At 44.9% G+C, this 19,656-nt stretch overlaps 1 protein-coding gene across 2 annotated transcripts in view; it reads left to right on the top strand.

Moving 5' to 3' along the window:
• Window positions 1-3,796: 3,796 nt before the first annotated feature.
• FBP1 (fructose-bisphosphatase 1) overlaps window positions 3,797-19,656 on the top strand; it is a 33,226-nt gene continuing 17,366 nt past the window's right edge. The window contains exon 1 of one of the 2 annotated variants that reach the window (XM_004381323.2): window positions 3,797-4,004. In XM_004381323.2, the coding sequence (XP_004381380.1) occupies window positions 3,835-4,004 (170 nt within the window). In that variant the 5' untranslated portion in view covers window positions 3,797-3,834. The remainder of the gene's footprint in view (window positions 4,005-19,656) is intronic. The other variant, XM_023735816.1, reaches the window with a different exon arrangement.

The following is a 19,656-nucleotide window of genomic DNA, read 5'->3' as shown; positions in this document are numbered from 1 at the left end:
TTTGAATGTTTGTTTATTTGTTTTTGTTTCCTATTTTACCCACTAAGAATGTAAGTCTCATGTGGGCAGGGATGTGTGTATCCTGTTCACCACTGTAACCAACATGTGGTTGAGTGTTTGGTACACAGTGGGTGCTTAATCTCCAGGGCCCTGGTGGCGAGGTGGTTAAGCGCTCAGCTGCTAACGGAAAGGTTGGCAGTTTGAACCTACTAGCTGCTCTTCGAGAGAAAGATGTGGCAGCCTTCTTCTGTAAAGATTTACAGCCTTGGAAACCCTCTGGGGCAGTTCTACTCTGTCCTATAGGGTTGCTATGAGTTGGAATCAACTCGACGGCAGTGGGTCTGGTTTTTTGGTTTTGGGTACTCAATAACTATTTGTTGAATGAAAGAATGAATGAATGTAAGCTTCAAAGTAGCCCTAGAACCCTGCTAACCTGTACGTAGACTCCTGACCCACTAAAGCTGTGAGATAATAAATCTGTGTTGTTTTAAGCAAAAAAAAGTTGGCCTACAACCAGTGGTTGGATAAGTCAGAGAGGAGATTTTTGAAGCAGCAGTAGGCAACCTCAGAGCCTTATCTGTCCCTGGAGGCGTGCCGCAGAGCCACAACTGTCACTTAGCAGGGAGCCAGCAGATCAGTGGGAATGTGGGTTTTGGAATCAGATAGACCAGGGTTTGAGTCTTGGCTCTGCCATCTCCCACTGGCTGCAGTCATTGGACATGTTATTTGACCTTGAAAAGCCTCGGTTTTCTCATCTGTAGAAGTAGGGGTTGGAGTAGAAGCCACCTCATAGGGGTGCCGGGTTGATTACAGGTTGCCTTTGAAGCCCTTGGCATGTGCTGGGCACTCAGCAAGTGTTCAGTAAGTGTTAGCAGGAAAGTGTTGGCTGTTTCTGTTTCCCAGTTTCTGTTTTTCCTGGTATCTGAGGGCAGTGGTGGATCTGTGGTAGAATTCTCACCTTCCATGTGGTAGACCCAGGTTCGATTCCTGACTAATGCACATCATGCACAGCCACCACCCGTCTCAGTGGAGGCTTGTGTGTTGCTATGATGCTGAATAGGTTTCAGTGGCGCTTCTAGACTATGACATATTAGGAAGAAAGGCCTGGTGATTTACTTCCAAAAAATTAGCCAGTGAAAACCCTATGGATGACAACAGTTTGACCTGCAACCAATCACAGGGATGGCACAGGGCCTGTTGTGCGTGGAACTGAATTGAGAATTACTTGACAGCAGCAACAACAACTCTGCATTATGTGCATGAGGCCAGCGAGGCTGGAGGGGCTGGGGGAACTTGCTTAAAGAAAGGCCACACTGCTATAAGGACTCTCTCAGAAGCAGCTACTTGGTATTTCTGTCCCTGTTGCACTTGCCACCCTCCCAAGGGAAAAAGCAAGCGGAAGTGCCCTCAGTTCATGGGGTGGGTTGGTTGGCGTCGGAAGTAAGTGACAGGCCAGACTGTTACTTCTCAACTTCCTGCCTCTGACACAAACCAGAGCTAAGCTTGGACTGAAGCCTAGTGACAAAACTGGTGATTACTGTTTCATAATTAGTGGTGATAAGCTGTTTTGAAATTGATAATGTTGCACACACTGCTCAAGTCTGCAATATTGTTTGAAATCGGAGTGGATTTTTTCACGGGAGAAGAGGAGAAATCATTGTCAGTGGGCAAGGAGCAGCTCTGCATTAGGGGTGGGTGGAGAAGGGGAGGGACAAAGTTCCACACATGCCAACCACATGTGAGGTGCCTGCCTCCCTCGGGTCCTGCAGCTTCCTCTGTCTCTGGCTAACACCAGGTAATGGGTTTTATGTACCTTGACCTGGTGTGTTATGCACCTGGGCTCTAGTCACAGTCAGCCCACGTGGTAATTGCATACCAGGCAAACACAGGCCAAGGATGCTGGTTCCCATGTCTCTTCAGTTCTCTTCTGAAGGCAAAAGAACTTTCTTCTTTCTGTTCAGATAAAAACAACTACCCATAGAATGAAGTCAACACTAACATAGCTTGTACTTACTGCATGCCAGGTGCTGTTCTTAAACATTCTACCTGCACTGCTTGTATAATCCTCCCGTCGACCTGTGAGGCGGCTACAATCATTAGTGCTCCCTGACAGATGATGAAGCTATTGCTCAGAGAAGTTAAGTAACTCGCGCAAGCTTACACAGCCAAGAAGTGGCAAGGCCAGGATTTGGACCCAGGAAATCTACCTGCGGAGTCTGTGCACTTGACCACCATGATAAGTGGCCTTATTCCAAAGGTGGATCGTTGCCTTGCAGGCAATGGGCTTCCCATCATGGTGGGTTGCAGTGATGAATATCTGAACCAGACAGAGGTCTCTTCTGTTTATTTGGTGTGTCCCGTATGTTAGGCTCTGAGTTAAACACTCTGCCACTGTTACCTCGTTTAATCTTTGTGACAACCCTGCTAGACAGAACAACCGCTCTGTTTTAGAGATGAGTGAACATGCAGCCCCACCACAGAGCCTTTGCACTGGCTCTTCTCTCCATAGGAAACTCTTCTCCCGATCTCCACCAGTTCCTCCCCAGCATCCTTCTGCTCTTTGCTCAGATGTCACCTTCTCAGTCTTTCCTGACTTTTCTGTTTAAAGCCCCCATCTCCCTATTTCATTTTTCTTTATAGCACTTATCACTCATCTAATATACTAATAACTGTTGCTGTCGAGTTGATTCCGACTCATAGCGACCCCACAGGGCAGAGTAGAACTGCCCCATAGGGTTTCCAAAGCGCAGCTGGTGGATTCGAATTGCTGATCTTTTGGTTAGCAGCCTGAGCTCTTAACCACTACACCACCATATACTACATCTATTATTTACTTTCTTATTGTCTCTCTGTTAACACCCCAGCTCAACGAGGGCGGGAGTTTCATCTGTTACGTTCGGACTCGATCCCTAGTGCTTAGGACAGTGCCTGGCACATAGTAGGTGCTCAATAAATGTTCTTATATGAATCAGTGCATGAACTGCCTTAGGACAACAGCTGTGTGGCCACAACAGTGGTCAGGGTGTGGGCTAGGAGCCTTCTGGCTCCCGAGTGGTACCCAGGAGATATTTCTCTGCGTCTCCAACTGTTTTCTGCAAAATGCAAGTGTCGGACTCAGAGGTACCCAATTGTTCTTGAGTGATTGGACTCTCGAGAAGAAAAAGCCCGAGTTAAGGATCCAGTCATCGGCCCGCGGAGAGGCGGGGGGTGGGGGGTGGGGGTGGGGGCGGAGTCCACTTCTGCCGAGGTTGGTCCGAGAGGCAGGTCAAGCAGGGGTGGGCACAGGGCAAGGAGAAGGGACATCCGGTGAGCATAGGGGAGGGGAGGGCTGGGAGCCGCAACGGTTAGATGCTGAAACCAGGCCAGCTAGGCTGCGGTGCTGGCTTCTTCACGTACTAGCGGTGTCCAACTGAGCAACTTACTTGCCCTTTCTGAACTTCCGTTTCATATTTTGGAAAACATAAATCACGACTGTACCACCCTGGCAGGGTCTTTGTGGGGACCGAAGGAGATCATGTAGGTGGCCCAGAGGAACTCTCCACAAATGCAAGTGGCCGTCCTCAGCCTGATGGGGGCGTGGCCGGCGACAGCGGAGGAAGTCCAGGTGCCTCGGGCTGGGGCGGAGCGCGCAGCGGATTGGAAGAGGGACGGAACGCGGAGGTGGACCCAGCGAGCAATGGCTTCAGGACACACCCCACGGGTCAGGCCAAGGCCAGTTCCTCTCCCAGCGGTGAGGACGCTCTGCGCCCGTGGGTAGGTCTTCCTGCCACGTTCCGCTGCTCGCGTCCCCGCCGCCCGCGCCTACCGCACAGCGCGCAGCAGCCCGGCCCCAGCATGACGGACCAGGCGCCCTTCGACACCAATGTCAACACCCTGACCCGCTTCGTCATGGAGGAGGGCAGGAAGGCCCGCGGCACGGGCGAGATGACCCAGCTGCTCAACTCGCTCTGCACCGCGGTCAAGGCCATCTCCACGGCCGTGCGCAAGGCAGGCATCGCGCACCTGTAAGTCAGGTCCTCCTGTCTGTCGAGCTGGGCATCTGCCTGGCAGTCCGAGCTCTGACCCTCTGGTCATCCTGCTGTCAGCTTTCTATCTGTCTGACTGACATCTGGGAGTCTCTCTGTGGTAGCCCCTCTCTCCAGAAGTTTGCCTAGCCACGCTGAATCCTCTGCCCCGCCGCCCGACCCTCTTGTCTCACCTTGAAGGTGTCCACCCGCGGGGCCTGGCTCCCAGGTCCACACCTGCCTCCATCCTGCATGCCGCTCACTATCTGAGCAGCCTCCATTGACTCCCCGTTCAACCTCCTCCTGATGAGGCTGGCCAGCCCGCGGGGGCACCTAACCTGCGCATTATACCCATACTAGCCTGGGGTCAAGGAGCCCTGCTGGCGCAGTGATTAAAGCGATCGACTGCTAACTCAGAGGACAGGGTTCAAAACCACCAGCGGCTCCTCACGAGAAAGATGTGGCAGTCCGCTTCCATAGAGACGTACAGCCTTGGAAACCCTATGGGGTCGCTATGAGTCGGACTCGACTGGGCAGTGGGTTTTTTAAAACTTTTTTTAGCCTGGGGTCACCTCATACAGGAAAGTGCTGGAAAAGGTGCCTTCCTCTCCCTTTCACTTTTTGTCCTGTTTCACTCCATTTGGAATTCGGGTCCGGGCCGGGTTTCCAATCCAGGACCTCTCTGACCCTGAGCAAGTCGTGTTAGGAGTGAGCAAACCCCTGGGCGGGTTGGGAGGGATCTTGTATGCCCAGAGCTCTTAGGGGCAGCAATGCTTGTTTGCATAATGCCCCGGTGGGCATGCTCTTCTTGAGGCAATTTCTGTGCTGTCCCATAAACAGAGAAATCTCACCCCAAGAAGTTCAAAACCTCTACCCCTCGGCAGTCATGGTGTGTGAGGAGCTCAAAAGCCGTGTCTAAATGGAATGGCTTTCAGTGAGCTGGGCACTGCATCTCAAACTTCAGTGTGCATGGGATTCACTTGGGGATCTTGTGAAAACAAGGATCCCCCTACAGTAGATTTGAGTGGGGCCTGAGATTCTGCATTTCTAACACGCTTTCCTGTGGTGCTAGTATTGCAGGCCTCTTAATTATACATTTCTAAGAATTTTTTGTTTTTAGGAAATACACACAGTTAAAAATCTCACTTCAAATTTAATTTACAAGTATAGGTGGGAGCCCTGGGAGCAGAGTGGTTAAGAGCTCGGCTGCTAACCAAAAGGTTGGCAGTTTGAATCCACCAGCTGCTCCTTGGAAACCCTGTGGGGCAGTTGTACTCTGTCCTATAAGGTGACCATGAGTTGGAATCAACACCACAGTGACGGGTTTGGTTTTGGTTAGAGGTGGCCTCATGGTTTTAACTGCCTTTGAGGAATTAGGGAACAAGGCAATTCAAAGGACATCCTCTGGGAAGCTGGATGTAAGTTACAGAAACACCTTTTGGGTTATTCTGGTGTGTGCACAGGTGGGCCTTACTTTAACTGAAATATACCTGGGTTCCCAGATGCCCACACTCCTTCCTAACATTGTCTATACTTATAAACAAATGAGGTATGATGCTCATAGTGGATCTAAAAAAGTATAACCTCACTGCATTCTTCCCCCTGCCATCCCCCTTGCAACCTGAATTCCTTTTATGGCACACTGTGACTTCTGGTCCCAGAGTATGGGCTGGTGGAGCTCAGGCTTCAGAAAGGAGCTTGTTTTCAGATGTCAGTCAGAGATGGGCTTGATGGGAGAGCAATTGGGACAGGTATGTCAGGAATGTGGTTGCTCCTTGCTACTGCACCTTGCCTTTCTTATAACACATTTCTAAGGATTTTTTGTTTTGTTAAAATCTCACTTCAAATTTAATTTGCAACAAGTATAGGTGGTACACGATTTTAACTGCCTTTGAGGACCAAGAAGCTTTTTTAAACAAGAGCACTTGTGATTTCTTATGTTATTTTCAAAATGTGTCAGTACCTTTCACGACCCCAAAGAGACTCAGAAGCACAAAATCTGTTTTGAAGGTGGGTGTGTCTTTCTCATCTTTTAACTAACGTCAGGGTTTTCCAGACTGTTTTAAACCTTTTGTGAACACCTGGAGAGGTGTGTTTTCCCTGAGCTGATAAGATAAGGCCTTCATTCTATGTATAACTTTATAGCGGATCCTGGACAAGGGGTGCTTATTGCGGCTACATGAAATAAGGGCATTTTTAGATTAGATAGTTGTGAATACCAGTTTTTTTTTTTTTTAATGATTGTTGTTATTGTTATAAACTGCTAAAGAAGTTGCACCCATTGACAAAAATTCAAAACAGTGTAAAAGAAAAAGTGAAACCTGCTCCATATCTATATATTTATTCCCTGGGGTATCCACAGTCAACAATTTGCTGGTCATTTTCCCAGGTACAAGCACGTGAACATATATTTATATATTCCTATACGTAAATAGTGAGGGCAGTGGTATTGCAGTGGTAGAATTCTCGCCTTCCATCCCCGGGTCTTTGATTCCCAGCCAATGCACCTTATGAGCAGCCACCACCCGTCTGTCAGTGGAGGTTTGCGTGTTGCTATGATGAAAGGAGCCCTGGTGGCACAGTGGTTAAGCGCTCGGCTGCCAACCAAAAGGTTGAAGTTGAATCCACCAGCCCTTCCGTGTGAGAAAGATGTGGCAGTCTGCCTCCGTAAAGATTTAAAGCCTTGCAAATCCTATGAGCAGTTCTACTGTCTTACAGGGTCTCTGTGAGTCAGAATCGACTCCACGGCAGTGGGTTTGGTTTAGTTTGTGATGCTAAACAGGTTTCAGCAGAGCTTCTAGACTAAGGCGGAAGAGGGAGAAAGACCTGGTGATCTGTTGTTGAAAATCAACCATTGAAAACCCTATGGATCACAGCCATCCGATCCACAACCGATCATGGGGATGGTGCAGAACCAGTCAGCGTTTTGCTCCCTTGTGCATGGGGTCAGCTTGAGTTGGGGGCTGACAGGATGACAGCTAACAACCAAAAACCAAAACCAAACCCATTGCCATCAAGTCAATTCTGACTCATGGCGACCCCATGCATTACAGAGTAGAACTGCTCCATAGGGTTTTCTTGGCTGTAATCTTTATGGAAGGATACCTGGGTGACACAGACGGTTAAGTGCTTGACTACTAGCCAAAAGGTTGGCAGTTCGAACACACCCAGAGGCACCTTGGAAGATAGGCCTGGTGATCTGCTTCTGAAAGATCACAGCCTTTAAAAAATCCTAGGGAACGGTTCTACTCTGCACACATGGGGTCGCCATAAGTTGGAATCGACTCAGTGGCAACTAACAGCAACAGTAATCATTGTGGAAGCAGATTGCCAAGCCTTTCTTCTGCAGCACCACTGAGTGGGTTTGAGCCACCAACCTTTAGGTTAGTAACAAAATGGGATCATACAATATACTTTTTTGTAGTATGCTTTTATCATTCAACAATATATAATGAATATCCTTCAATGTCAAGGACATATAATCTACCTCATTCTTTTTTTTTTAAATAGTATTCTATTGTGATTTCAGTGAAGCTTTACACAGCAGTTTAGGTTCCCAGTCAACAATTTCTACACAAATTGTTCAGCAACATTGGTTGCATCCTTCACAATGCGTGAACATTTACATTATTTCCATTCTGGTTGTCGTGTTTCTATTAATCTAGTTTCCCTGCCCCTTTACAGTTTCATCTTTGTTTTAAAGTATTTGTTGACTGTCTGGTCTCATATAGGTGATTTTTTAAAGGAGCTGGTACTTACGGGTGATATTGATTGTTCTGTGAGCCAATCTGTTGTTTAGCTACAAGTTGACCTTAGGGTTAGTTTCAGTTCAAGGTTTGAATAGTATCTCAGGACAATAGTGTTGGAGAGTCCTCCAGTCTCAACCAGTCCAATAAGTCTGTTTTTTTTGTTTTTTTAATTGGAATTTGAAATGTGTTCCACATTTTATCCCATTCTATCAGGGTCCGTCTCTTGTGGCCCTGATTAGAACAGTCAGCAATGGTAACTGGGCACCATCTAGTTCTTTTGGTCTCAGGGTAGATGAGGCCACGGTTCATGTAGATTACTTGTCCGGTAGGCTAGTTTCTTCTTTGAGTCGTTGGTTTCCTGCTTTCTCTTTTTCTGTGGATGAGTAGAGACCAATAGTTGTATCTTAGATGGCTGCTCATAAGCTTTTAAGAGCCCAGACACTACCCACCAAACTAGGATATAGAATATAACTTTATGAACTATGTTATGCCAATTAATGGAGATGTTCCAGGAGACTATGGTCCTAATCTTTCAAACTTAGAAAACCAATCTCATGAAGGGTTTGGTTATATCTAAGAAGTATCTGTAACTGTGCCTCCTATGTGCTTTATTACATATATCAGTATATGTTCATACAGTACATCAATGCATGTACATATACATATGTATACACCTATATATACACACATATATACTCACCTATATGTAACTATACACATATATGCTTACATACATACATATACACCTGCACATATATTTTTGGTTGTTTTTGCAGTTGTTTCAAAATCATATATGCCATAGCAATTACCAACAGGTCCTTTATTTTGTAGTTTTTAGGGACATCGTTTACCTTCATCAAGCTGTGTACACTTCACCCTCATTCAGTGTTACCTTTACTATCACTAAAAATAACAAGGGCCTACTATCTAGAAAGTGAATCCCCCTCTCCCCTACCCAATTCCTAGTAACCGCTAATGTACGTTAGTTTCTGTTTGTTTACCTGTTCATGTCATTTCATAAAAGTGAGAACATACAGTATATTATATATTTTATATATATATATATTTATTTTTTGTGACTGACTTATTTCACTCAACATAATGTCCTCCAGGTTCATCCATGTTCCAAGATGTTTTGGGAACTCATTTTTCTTTATCACTGAGTAGTATTCCATTGTATGTACGTACCACATTTTATTTATCCATTCATCCTTTGATGGACACTTAGGCTGTTTCCATCTTTTTGCTATTGTGAATAATGCTGCGATGAATATAGGTGTGTATATGTTTGTTCATGTCACTTCTATTAGATCCCTACGGTATATACCTAGGAGTAGAATTGCTGGGTCATATGGCGGCTGTACGTCTAGTTTTATGAGGAACCACCAGACTGTTCTCCACAAAGGCTCTACCGTTTTGCATTCCTACCAGCAATGGATGAGGGTTCCCACTTCTCTACATCCCCTCCAACACTTGTTATTTTCTGGTTTTGATTCACATTTCTCTGATGGCTAATGACATTAAGCAACTTTCCATGTGTTCCACCTCCTTTTTAACTGTTGTGTAGTGTTCCATTGCATCAGTGTTTCCCATCTTATTTAACCCTTCCGCTGTCTTTGGGCATTAGGTTTTCACTGGAGTCGTACCCTTGGAGTGGATGTTGATACCTGGTCATGCAGGTGGCTGATGGGGTGGACCAGAACCTGGACACTTAGGTACTCCTGTGGGAAAATAAGAATTTGGCTTCTCTCAATATGATGTGTAGTCATGCAGGCAGCAATAAGATAAGATCTTGAGTCAGGGCTCCAAATTACATTCATTACAGACTTTGAAATCCTAGATGAAAAACCTAGTGGGCCAGCAAATAGCTTGTTACCATGGAAGACTTTCTCTAGAATGGCCTGTACCCAGAGGGATGAGATGATTGTAGATATGCAGGAACCTCACAGGAGCAACTTTGCAGAGCTTGTTGAGGAAAAGTTACTAAAAACCTTATCTACTCCCAACTCAGAAAGCCTCTCCACAAAATAAAGAGAAGTTTTATTACTGAATAAGCATTCAAACTGAATGTGATGTGTCACAGGGAATCCGACAGAGATCGCCAAGACAGAAAGGAATCTGACCCTTTACATAGCTAAGTGGATACAACCCATTACATTCATGTGTTCAAGCTAAACTCACTAGTTTTCTGATCTCTTTATGGCAGGATACCTGAAGTTATGCTAATCCCCTTCCAGGAAACTGGAAGGTAGGGATTCCATCTTCCTTGATGATCATTTTTGGAAAGAGATGGCTCCCAGGTCCTTGAGGAAACATCTTTGATTGACATACTCTTCAAAGTGACAGAGAAAGAATTTACAATTACAATTTATCTAAAGTGAATTCTGAAAGAACTGGGGAGGAGGGAATCTTCTTCCCTTATTTCCACCAGGAAGGATTAAAACTTCTTATTTTCAATTTGCATTTGTCCTTATAAGCTCCATAGTGACTTCTCATCAAGGAAACATCAGGAATTGGAGCATAGAGCCTGAGTTTCTCTCCCTCTGTCTCTCTCTTTTTGACCTACAGTTGCTATTTTAACCACTTTCATTGCTCCTAATAAGATGTTCGTAGAATTACAGAGTTTTAAATTGAAAGAAACTTAGAAGTCACCTAATCCAATCTCGTCCTTTTACAGTGGAAGAGCAGGGAAGATGAGGGGACTTGGCCTGTGACCTTGATCTCCAGAACCCCAGTTCAGGGTTCTTTTTACCACACCACACATCTCTTCCTTTATTTTTGAGAAATCAGTCAAAGCTCACCAAACTCTAACTCTCATCTATTAATTACATTTTTCGTGTGAATTAAAAATCGCCTTCCAAGGAGTCCTTGCCTTTTGGCAAACATGTTCTTGCAGCTTTATCTGTGTGCGCCTGGGCTGCCCTCCGCCCACTCCCAGGAGAGAAAGTATACAGATCCAGGGCAGGGGGCTGGCTGGCAGCCTTCTGCTTCTTTCGTAAGAACAGTTAGCAGTCCATAGGTCAACCTGATGAATTCATGATGCATGTGTCAGATTCTGGGATGTCCCCTACTTCTTTGTTTTCATTGCTTTGGGAGAAAGTGTCCTTCAGTGGCTTAAGTGTTTGCTTTAGGGATGTCTTGTTTTACATGTTTCCAAATCGCTGTCTGAAGAATTCACTGGTTCCATTCAGTTGAGCAAAATGTTATTGAACACCTGCAACGAACAATGTTCTAGAAGAGACTGAGGATAAGAATGACACAGAGCTTACTCTGTAGGAAAAATAAGACAAGTGCAGAATTAGTTATAAAATACAGTGGAGATTCTCTATCAGAGTTGCCAAAAATTCTCTATCATAGAGGTGGCAAAAGCACTGAGCGTGTTTAAAGGATTGTGGAACATCATGATAGGCATTTGAAGTGGGCAGTAGAAGGTGGTCGTAAGGCCTGATGATTAGAGAGCATTTCAGGCTGGAGGGTCATGTGAGTTGGGAAAGCGTTTCTGGAAAAGATGCTCAACCAGTTTGACTGAAGCATGGAGTATGTGTGGTGGGGGGTGGGGGGCTTAGGGATGTTAAATTGTGCGTGAACTGGGGGAGCATCTAATACCAAGGGTGGATGATTTCTACTTTTGGGAGTATGCAAAGGGAAGAGAATAAAGGTTTTTGAGTAGGACAGTGTATTAATCTAGGGAAGATATGGTTGGAAGTATGAAGATAAGACATGGAAAAACCAGTAGAAGCAAGGAGGGATGACGTAAGCGCCACCAGAGCGTTAGAGGGAGGAGAGGGGGGAGAAGTCTGATCTTGGATTGGATGAGAAGGATATCGAGGGAGGTTCTCGGAGAGCCGGTCCTAACAATTGAGAGCAAGGTTGTGCCGTTAAAAAATAATCAGAACAAAACAAAAACAGAATTCAGAAGGAGGAGCTGGTTTTTGGGCTAGGAAAGGGTGAGAAGATGATTCCAACCTTTTGGAAACTTTGAACTTGAGGTGTTAGAGGGCTATCCAGTTGGAGACATTGTCCAGCCTGCAGTGGGACATACCAGTCTGGAATTCGGCATGAAGAACTGACTAAAGATTTGGCCAGAGGCAGAGAGGAAAAACCAAAATCACGCCAAACTTGTAGCCGTGGAGTGCCAAACTTGTTGCTGTGGAGTCAATTTCTACTTATGGTGTCCCCATGTGTTACAGGGTAGAACTGCTTCATAGGTTTTCTTGGCTGTAATCCTACAGAAGCAGTTCACCAGGCTTTTCTTCCACAGAGCCGCTGGATGGGTTTGACCCACCAAACTTTAGGCTTAAGAGTTTAAATTTCAGAGCGAGATGGAGCTGGGCTCACATTCCTGGCTCTGCCTTCTAATCTCTGAGGATTTGGGCAGTTGACATCACATCTCTGAGCCTCAGTTTCTCTATTTGTAAAATGGAGAGAACTGTTTTTTCAAGCCTGAAGTTGTGTGAGGATAAACTGAGTTCATTGAACAGGTGACAGTATCATTATCATTATCATCATTGATTTCCCAGGCTGAAGACTACTTTTTTTTGGTAAACTGATACCTCTTTTGGTGTTATTTTCCTTTTCATTGCTTAATAGTAGCCCACATGCATATTAGCAAAGATATATTCCAGGCTAGTATATTATACATTAAAGTGATGTTGCACCAACAGATTGGTTACAAGAAACTTCCCTCCACCGCACAGGATGTTCAGAAAAGATGGAGTCCTCTCAGCTGTGTGAGGGAAGAAAATAAGAAATAACTTTGGTTATTTAATTTTGGAATTATGGGTCAGCTAATACATGTTTAGGAGCCCTGGGGGTGCAGTGGTTAAGTGCTCAGCTGCTACTTGAAAGGTCAGCAATTTGCACCCACCAGCTGCTTCTCGGAAGAAAGATGTGGCAGTCTGCTTCAGTAAAGATTACAGCCTTGGAAACCCTATGGGGCAGTTCTACTCTGTCCTATAGGGTCACTTTGAGTGGGAATCAACTTGATAGCAATGGGTAAAACATGTTTAGGAGTCCCTGTGTGGTGCAAATGGTTAACACACTCAGTTACTAACTGAAAGGGTGGTGGTTTGAGTTCACCCAGAGACGCCCTGGAAGAAAGGCTGACAATCTACTCAAGAGCAGACAGCCACTGACGGAGGGCTGTGGGGACCATGGTCTTGGGGAACAGCTAGCTCAACTGGCATAACACAGTTTATAAAGACAATGTTCTGCATTCTACCTTGGTGAGTAGCATCCAGGGTCTTAAAAGCCTGTGAGCAGCCAGCTAAGATACTGCACTGCTGTCACCCCTTCGGGAGCAAGGGAGAACAGGATATAAGGAAAAGATTAGTCCAAAGGACTAATGGACCACAGCTACCAAGGCCTCCACCAGACTGAGTCCAGTACAGCTAGATGGTGCCTGGCTACCACCACTGACTGCTCTGACTGGGTTCACAACAGAGGGTTCTACACAGAGCTGAATAAGGATGTAGAACAAAATTCTAACACACAAAAAAGACCAGATTTACTGGCCTGACAGAGACTGGAGAAACCCCGAGAGTATGGCCCCCGGACAACGTTTTAGCCCAGAGGTGAAGTCACTCCTGAGGCTTACCATTCAGCCAGGGATTGGACAGCCCCATAAAACAAAATGGGACTAATGAGGCACAGCAGTCCAGGGACAAGGACTAGAAGGCAGGAGGGGACAGGAAAGCTGGTGATAGGGAATCCAAGGTTGAGAAAGGACAGTGTTGACATGTTGTAGGGTTGTTAATCATTGCCATAGGACAATATGTGTACTAACTGTTTAATGAGAAACTTTAAACTGTAAACCTTTATCCAAAGTACAAAAACAAAAAAAAGAATTATCTATGTGAGATCAAACTGACAACAGGAACTCAAAAGTTTTGATGAGAAGCCTAGGGGACAGTGAGTGAAGATAATGGTGATGGAATAATTTGGAAAAGGATAGTGAGAATAGCAGCACAACTGAAGAATATAATCGATGTCACTGAATTGTACATGTAGAAATTTTTGCAATGGTGTATCTTTGGCTATGTATACTTTCACCAAAAAAAAAAAGGTCCTCCAAGGTCGAGAAGGGAGAGTGTTGACATGTCATGGGGTTGTTAACCCATGTCGTAAAATAATATGTGTACTGACTGTTTAATGAGAAATTATTTGTTCTGTAAACCTTCATCTAAAGTACAGTATAAAAAATACCATATTATGGTACAAAAAAAGAAAAGAAAGAAAAGTCAGCCACTGAAAACCCTATGGAGCCAGTTTCTGACACACACGTCGACTCCATGGCAACTCTGTGTGTGTGTGTGTGTGTGTGTGTGTGTTTAAATACATATTTAATCTTATTGTCAAATTTGCAGGGTTCGTTACAAGCAATAGACTTTCGGAAACTTGATTGGGTTCATTTCATATTTTTTGCTTTATCTTCTCCATATTACTAAAGAATGAATTGTAACTTCCTTAGAGAATCAGTCAGCAACACACCATTCTAGTTGCCCATTTTCTGCCCGTGTGAATGCAAGCAAAGGTTGGGGTTTGCGGCCTTTGAAAGCTGTCACCTTTTCTTCAGCTGAACTGACCCTTGGACATTCTGGGCTAGGTGAGCAGTGGGTCATCCACCGTGGAATTATCAATCAATAACAAGCGAGACGCCACTTTGCAGAGTTACCTTCTACTTCAGCCATGAGGATTAAACAATAATCTGCCTCCCTTTTTCTTTAGTTGGGTGTTACGAAAACGAGTTTTCCAGCTTGGTTCTTTTACATACTGTCTACAATGCTGCCCTGTTCAAGCTCTGCTGTGAGGAAAGGGACTCCTAAGTCAATTAGCAAACCAGGGAGGCCCCTTGAGAGTTCTTCCCTAAGTGTGGATTCTATTCTTGCATCTATTCCTGTGCTTCCGAAATGTCATTAGAAGCAGCTTTTCTCTGATTGTTACAGCTCAGCATGTCAAGCATCACAGACTTTATGGCTGTGAAGGAGTCCCTGGGTGGTACAAACGGTAACAAGCTCAGCTGCTAACTGAAAGGTTTGAGGTTCAAGTCCACCCAGAGGTGCCTTGGAAGAAAGTCCTGGTGATCTACTTCCAAAAAAATCAGCCATTGAAAACCTATTGAGCACAGTTGCGCTCTGACACACATGGGGTCCCCATGAGTGGGAACTGACTTGACGACTGGTTTTATGGCTGTGAAATGGCTCATCCCATTTTAGGTTTTAGAAACCACATGCAAATTTGAAAAACAATGCTAATCGGTAATCCAAATCTTCAAAGATTTTAAAATATTAGCCAAGTTAACCTGTCCTTTTGATGTATTCCTTAGCATATGAGTTAAATGAGTTACAGCTTTTTTTGATTTTCAGTGGGGTTTATAGTAAAAGAAGAAATATTGTAGGCAGCCTCTCAAATGTACTTTTGCTCCCCAAGTACTGGAAGAAGATCCTTTGTGACTCTGGGAAAGGAAAAAAGGAAAGGTCACAGGGACTTAAACCCCAGCAGGGTACTTTCCCCACTTTAACTACTTGGGCTGCATGCAGGGCCAACTAATTTTAATAAAATTGAAGTGAAATTTCCTAAGTGTCTCAAAAGAAATCATATTCCTAGTAAGATTTTAGTCAAATGTAAACTTTGAGCACTTTTTGTTTTTGCCAGTTACCTATGACAATAATTCTGTATTGACTGTGTGCCCAGAAGTTGCCTACAAAACTGGTTTAGAGGTTCCTCCCCACCCCACCAGTCAACACTTACTTAGTGGATGCCCGAGAGGCTGTATTGAGAGCAAGGTCGGCTGCCATTTGGTGTGTGTGTGTTGGGCGGGGGGGGGAGACCTGTGCACCGGGTGCATCATGTTCAGTAAATGATCTATCAGGGAGTCGAACTGCTTGGCGTGTGTCACACAGTCTGTGAGAGGGAAAGACGGAATTTGAACCGAGGTCTTTCGGTGCTTGTTTTTACCAGGACCTCACCTAGCTTCTTAGCCTGGTTGTATTTATGTTGAGGGGAGTCAGGGGTGGGAACAGAACAATAATTAACATTTGTTGAGCACTGGCCTACGTGTATTCTAAGCCCTTTACCCCTATCAACTCATTTACTTTTCTTCTACACACTTTGAAGTAGGTATAGTCCCATTTTAAAGTTGCAGAAACAAGGGTCAGCTGAGTCTGCTCCTTCCCTCCCAGGGGCTCCCAGAGAAGTGTGGGCCCGCCCTAGGCCATGAGGTCATTGTCACACGGAGGTCACGTTGTTGTGCCATGGGTGCTCCTGGTCCTCTCTGGCTGGGAGGTGGAGCACAGACCCTAGGGTGCCATGTGATGCCACCCATGCTGGTGCTGGTTCCTGAAAACACTGCCCAGGCCCCTAGATCTCGGAGGCTTTCCTGGAGTCCAGGTGTCTACAGCTGCATGTTCTGATCCCAGAGCCACTACTCAGTCTCATCCCTCTAAAACCACCTGAGTCAGTTAACAGGTTTGCATTTCCCAGGCCAAGACTTGAGAGAAGGATTAGTTCCTTCCAGATGCTGTAGTTTTATTTCCAGAAGCTGCCACTAGATCAACCACGACCACCAGCTGCTGTCAAGTCAACCCCAACTCATGGCAACCCCATGTGTGTCAGAGTAGAACTGTGCTCCACAGGGTTTTCAATGGCTAGCTGTGCTCCATAGGGTTCTCAATGGCTAGCTGTGCTCCATAGGGTTTTCAATGGCTGATAATTTTCATAGATCACTAAGCCTTTATTCTGAGGCCTCTCTGGGTGGGCTCAAACCTCCAATTTTTTTTTTTTTTTTTTTTACTGTACTTTAGATGAAGATTTACAGGACAAACTAGCTTCTCATTAAACAGTACACATATTGTTTTGTGACATCGGTTACTAACCCCATGACATGTCACACTTCCCTTCTCAACCTTGGGTTCCATTACCAGCTTTCCTGTCCCCTCCTGCCTTCTAGTCCTTGCCCCTGGGCTGGTGTGCCCCTTTAGTCTCATTTTGTTTTATGGGCCTGTCTAATCTTTGGCTGAAGGGTGAACCTCAGGAATGACTTCGTTACTGAGCTGAAAGGGTGTCTGGGGGTCATACTCTCAGGGTTTCTCCATTCTCTGTGAGGCCAGTAAGTCTGGTCTTTTTTTGTGAGTTAGAATTTTGTCTTACATCCTTCTCCACCTCTGTCCAGGACCCTCTATTGTGATCCCTATCAGAGCAGTCAGTGGTGGTAGCCGGGCACCATCTAGTTGTGCTGGACTCAGTCTGGTGAAGGCTGTGGTAGTTGTGATCCTTTAGTCCTTTGGACTAATCTTTCCCTTGTATCTCTAGTTTTCTTCATTCTCCCTTGCTCCCGAAGGGTGAGACCAGTGGAGTGTCTTAGATGGCCACTCACAGGCTTTTAAGACCCCAGGTGCTACTCATGAAAGTAAAGTGTAGAACATTTTCTTTATAAACTATGTTATGCCAATTGAGCTAGATGTTCTCTGAGACAATGTCCTCACAGCCCTTAGCCCAGCAATTTGGTCCCTCAGGGAGTTTGGATGTGTCTATGGAGCTTCCATGACCTTGCCTTGGACCAGTTTTGCTGGCTTCCCCAGTATTGTGTACTGTCTTACCCTTCACCAAAGTTACGACTTATCTATTGTCTATTTAGTGTTTTTCCATCCCCACCCCTTCCCTGCCTCGTAACCATCCAAGATTGTTTCTTTCTGTGTGTAACCTTTTCATGAATTTTTATGGTAGTGGTCACATACAATATTTGCTTTTTTGTGATTGACTTATTTCACTCAGCATGCCTTCCAGATTCATCCATGTTGTGAGATGCTTCACAGATTCATCCGTGTTCTTTATTGTTGTGTAGTACTCCATTGTGTGTATGTACCATAGTTTGTTTATCCATTCATCTGTTGATGGGCATCTAGGTTGTTTCCATCTTTTTGCTATTGTGAACAATGCTGCAGTGAACATGAGTGTGCATATGTCTATTCGTGTGACAGCTCTTATTTCTCTAGGATATATTCCTAAGCGTGGGATTGCTGGATCATATGGTATTTCTATTTCTAGCTTTCTAAGGAAGCACCATATTGTTTTCCAAAATGGTTGTATCATTTTGCATTCCCACCAGCAGTGCATAAGAGTTCCAATCTCCCTGCAGCCTCTCCAACATTTGTTATTTTCTGTTTTTTTAATTTGTGCCAATGGTATCTCATTGTGGTCGAACCTCCAACCTTTTGGTGAGCAGATGAGTATATTAATTGTTTGCACCACCCAGGACCTATTAAATGGTGATATGTATACCAGGAGCAAGAAGAGAGCCCATTTTAATCAACTCTGCCTTTTCTATAAAAAAAAAAATCTTTTAATTAAAAGTACCTAATATGGAGGAAACCCTGGTGGAGTAGTACTTAAGAGTTATGGTTGCTAACCAAAAGTACCTAATATGTTAGACCTAATTATTATATTTCTTTTACAAACATAAATCAAGATATAACCTCGAATGAAATTTCAAAAATATAGATTACTATATCATTAGTGTTTCACCATTATTGTTCTCTTAGAAAGTCTCAAGAAAATCTTAACTTTAACTTGGATATATGGCAACCAAATACCCTGGTTTTCTGGAAGAATATGATATAAAAGCATGTCCTAGAAATACCAACTTTTTGAAAGCCAGCTGTAGCTCATACATGCCTGAAAGTAGCATGAAATTTATTTGACATTGTGCCCTGACAGGTTCTGGGGTTCCCGCACTGCCAGGCAGCTGGGCCTCACTTCTTACTATGGTTTATAAACTAAAACCAATTGCTGTTGAGTCAACCCTGACTCATGGCAACCCCATGTGTGTAGAGTAGGCTGTTTTTTTGGAAGTAGGTTGCCAAACTTTTCTTCCAAGGCACCTGTCAGTGGACTCGAACCACCAACCTTTCATTTAGCAGCTGAGCATGTTCCACCGCCCAGGGACTCCTTGTGTACATTAGCTCATGTAACTCTCCAACAGCCTCATGAGGTGGATATCATCATCCTCACTGGGTACCTGCAAAAAGGTAGTCTCAAAGAGGGTAAGGGGCTTACAGAGCTGAGATCTGAACCAGATCTCTGTCTCAAAGTCCAGGTTCTTTTCCATGAACACTGTTCTCCGTCCTTCATCAATAATGACTTTAATGGTGGAAATCTCCGGCTAGGAAGGAGAAAAAACTTGGCACCGGAGGTGCCAGTGAGGGATTACATTTGAGGTGGTGGGCCCTGCCACCCAGCACTGGCCTCTCAACTGAGGTCAGAAAGAGACGTTGTGGAAAGAGAACGAAAAACTCAGAGACACGGCCTATAGCTGCAGGTCTGATAGATCCCTTGGTCTTTTCCTCATGAAACAGGAGTGACATGGTAAAAAGAAGAGAAGCAGGGAAGAGGGCTGGAGGGCAAGATACTGTTTTCCATGTGGTAAAGTCAGTGTTGCAGAGACTGACTGTCTTAGTTAACTAGTGCTGCTATAACAAATACCACAAGTGGATGGCTTTAACAAACAGAAGAAGTTTATTCTCTCAGAGTCTAGGAGGCTAGAAGTCCAAATTCAGGGTGCCAGCTCCCAGGGAATACTTTCTTTCTCTCTGTCTGTTCTGGGAGAAGGTCCTTGTCATCAAGCTTACCCTGGCCTAGGATCTTCTCAGTGCAGGGACCCCAGGTCCAAAGGACACACTCTGCTCCTGGCACTTCTTTCTTGGTGGCATGAGGTCCCTCTCCTCTCAGCTTGCTGTTCTCTTTTATATCCCAAAAGTGATTGAGTCAAGATACCACCTAATCCCATAGACTGAGTCCTGCCTCATTAACATGTTGTTGTTGCTGTTAGGTGCTGACGAGTTGTTTCCGACTCATAGCAATGCTGCGTACAACAGAATGAAACACTGCCTGGTCCTGTGACATCCTCA

The sequence above is a fragment of the Trichechus manatus genome, unplaced genomic scaffold, assembly GCF_000243295.1.
Source record: "Trichechus manatus latirostris isolate Lorelei unplaced genomic scaffold, TriManLat1.0 scaffold00082, whole genome shotgun sequence".
Taxonomy (NCBI): Eukaryota; Metazoa; Chordata; class Mammalia; order Sirenia; family Trichechidae; genus Trichechus; species Trichechus manatus.
The sequence above is the reverse complement of the archived record's forward strand: the minus strand, read 5'-3'. Positions and strand labels throughout refer to the sequence as shown.